At 60.6% G+C, this 3,097-nt stretch overlaps 1 protein-coding gene across 2 annotated transcripts in view; it reads right to left on the reverse strand.

Annotated features, from left to right (window-relative positions):
- ELOVL6 (ELOVL fatty acid elongase 6) overlaps positions 1–1,336 on the reverse strand; it is a 98,143-nt gene extending 96,807 nt beyond the window's left edge. The window contains exons 1-2 of one of the 2 annotated variants that reach the window (XM_014593155.2): positions 1,246–1,336; positions 465–585 (exon numbers count right to left, since the gene is read on the reverse strand). In XM_014593155.2, the coding sequence (XP_014448641.1) occupies positions 465–553 (89 nt within the window). In that variant the 5' untranslated portion in view covers positions 554–585; positions 1,246–1,336. Of the gene's footprint in view, positions 1–464; positions 586–718; positions 931–1,245 lie in introns of those variants that run through there. The other variant, XM_014593154.2, reaches the window with a different exon arrangement.
- Positions 1,337–3,097: the final 1,761 nt, after the last annotated feature.

Genomic DNA, 3,097 nt, shown 5'->3' on the forward strand with positions numbered 1-3,097 from the left:
TTTCGGCGGCGGCTCGGAGCCGGAGCGCGTCAGCGAGGCGCTTCGAGGAACAGAAAGTTCATAATGGCGTGGCCGCACCGCTCGGTTCATTCATTTCATCCCCGCGCTGCCGTCCCCTCCTCCACCCCTCCCGATCTCTCTAAGCCACCGGGAAGGGCCCGCGGGGGGAAGGGGTCCTGGCAGGCAGGCACCGGCCGGGGCAGCGAGGCCGGGCTGCAAGGAGAAAGGGAGAGACCGGGACCAAGCGGCGCGGGCCGGGGCCTCGCCGCCTTCCACGCCCGGCTGCGGGAGGCCGGGAACCCGTCCGGGCGACACCGGGAGGTCGTCCAGGTGGGGCGTCGGGCCCGGCATCCCCGCCGCGCAGACATCCTCTGCACACACGTCTGTCCGTGTTATATAATCCCGACCCACCACGCCGGCGTCGCCGCAGTTCCCGCGGCCCCCAGGGCGCGGGCATCACCTACCAGTTTTCCTGCATCCATCGAATGGCTTCGTTCTCGTTGAACTGCTTCTCGAATTCATATTCTTGTAAAGTCAGCACTGACATGTTCATTGGGGCTGCTCTTCGGGGTCGCTGCGTGTTCTCTACACAAAATAAAAGAAGCTGTGAACGCTCGGCTCGGAGGGCGCTCGGTCTGCTCCCCGCCCACCCCGGGTCCCCGCGCCGCTCGGCCGCCGTGGTCGCTCCCCCTCAGCTACATCCAGGGCGGAGCATTGCCTGCGCGGCTGCCGGCTCAGCGCTGGGCTCGCTCCTCCCGGCGTCCGCATCCACCGCGGGAGGAGACGAATGCCTTGCGGTCTTAGTGCCCGCACGTCTGTCCATCACCCTTTCTACTCGTCTGCAGGGAAATCTCCTCCCCCTCGTGCGATCGGAGAAATTAACCCTTTGCGAGGGGCTGCGCGCCAGAGCCCGAGCTCTCCCCCGGGCAACTGGGTTTGTGCGAGGCCGCTGCAGGGGCGGGGGAGGGCGCCGAGGGAGGAACTGGCCCGGAGGTCATCGGCGCCCGGGCTGCGACCGCGTGGGTCGCCTCGCCCTGCGTCTGGATGAAGTTGCAGCGTGCGGGGCGCAGCTGCGAGGCGCGTGGACCCGCGGGCTTGGCACGCACACGGCTGGGAACGGCGAGCCCTGCCAGCTCTCGCCCCGGGCTCTCCGCGTCCAGGTCACACGGGAAAGGAGCGCGCCTGCCCACCCGCCCTGTCCCGGCCCCGCGGGACCCTCGCCCCCGAGCTCGGGCGTGGACTCACGCCGCAGACGCGTCGAGCTCCTGGTCACGCGCAGAACCGGGATGCTGAGTGTGAGGATAGTGGGAGGCGAGCGCGGCCAGGCCGGAAGTGGAGGAGAGGGCAGGGAGGGTGACCAGGTGGGAAGTTTAGGTACCCAGAGGGGAAGGCTCCGTGGGCAGAGACTAAGGGAGAAGGAAGTTAGCAGCCAACCGAGAACTGGACCGACTGGTCCCATGGGAAACTGCTCGTGTGTGAGTGATTCTGCATATTTACTGCACGGTAGGTGGGACAGAGCGTGTTGGAGGACAGAGCCAAAGGGATGGGACCCGCCTGAGGGGCCCCCTGCTGCCTAAGCGCCCCCACCCGCGCCCTGCACCCCGCAGCCATGCTGTGCTGTCCCAGAGGTCTTCCACACCCTGCCTCTGCCGGAGGAGGGCTTTCTCCTCCTGCTGCCCTTCTTTCCCCAGAGGAACCATGAAACCAGAGGCCAGGTCTAATAAGGCAGGGTGTGCGTGATCGTGAACTTAGGGATGAGGGGCCACGTTCTGAACTAGGTGACCCCGAGGGCAGGGAAAATCCCTTCTCTAGTGCATCTTCCCACCACCCAGTAGTCTGAAGAGGGCATTTCATCCCAAGTGACTCCCCTCCAAGGAGGAAGCTGGAAGAACAGCTCTGTAAAGGAGATTAAAGGGAGAGGAGTGTTTGACAAGTCCTAAAACACTACATAACTCGGAGGAGTGCACGGCCTCTGATGAGCAAACTGGTGTGTGAGCTGACACTCCCGCAGACTGCAGGCCCCCCTCTCTGGGTGTAGGGGTGTCATTTCATGGACTTCTATAGTCTGAGTTGCGTGAAGGGAAGGCCCAGGCCCAAACATCTGGCATGACTGGGCTGGAAGGGGGGTGTGCCCACAAGGAGATGAGGGTTTTAAAAACACCTGATTCTGAGAGGGACCAACACATCTGTGGAGTAATTGAATGGTCGATCCAACGAAAGACGGTAGGCAAGTAAGAAGTCAAGAGTGAGCAAATTCAGGAAGCGAGAGTAATTGAATGGTCGATCCAACGAAAGAGGGTAGGCAAGTGAGAAGTCAAGAGTGAACAAATTCAGGAAGTGTCTTGTATGCTCAAGAACCGGTCTTCTGTCCTAAAAGGGTTCAGTTTCTAAATTCTGTATTCTTACTAGTCAACCCATCGATTTCAAACTCGTATGAAAAACCCTCATTGAGTCACCATGTTTCTTATGCAAGTGATAAGGTACCGCTTGTTCATTTTCCGAAGCTGGATTTGGGGCACGGTATCTGGTCTGCTCTGTGCGGCTGTGTGTGGAGAAAGGTGGGGTGACTACTAGACCCTGAAGGTGTCGCACAGTGTTACGAGAAAGGAAGTGGACAGACCCGAGGTGCTGCCGAGCGTGGAGGATTGAGGACAAAGGGCCCGGGCTCCAGGCACTCACGTGGCAGAGATGATGACAAGGAACCTGGAGGGGCTGGCAGGGCCGCTCGTGGACCTGGGAGACGGAGATAAGGCAGTGTGTGTTCCTTCCTGCGTGAGGAGACCGGGTGCAGGTGGTGGTAGACAGAGGGAGCCGGTAGCGCCCTGTCATTCTGGGGGCTCCCCGGAGGAATGCCCAGTCTGTACTGCATGTGGAAGACACTCGGCACAGCCATGACAACCAGCCTGGGAAATAGGCACCCCATAGTGAAATGTTACAAAGTTTTTATTTTTCTCTGTGGTTAGCACGGGAGAGAGAGGAGAGAGGGAGAGACCCCTCCACGGGCCTTCTCTATCTCTCCTTCCCTTTCTCCTCCATCATCTCCTGTCAGAATTCAAGGCAAATGTGAGGCCTGGGGTGTTTTTGTTTGTTGTGAGTG

This window comes from Tupaia chinensis, unplaced genomic scaffold, assembly GCF_000334495.1.
Source record: "Tupaia chinensis unplaced genomic scaffold, TupChi_1.0 Scaffold139767_1, whole genome shotgun sequence".
Classification (NCBI taxonomy): domain Eukaryota; kingdom Metazoa; phylum Chordata; class Mammalia; order Scandentia; family Tupaiidae; genus Tupaia; species Tupaia belangeri.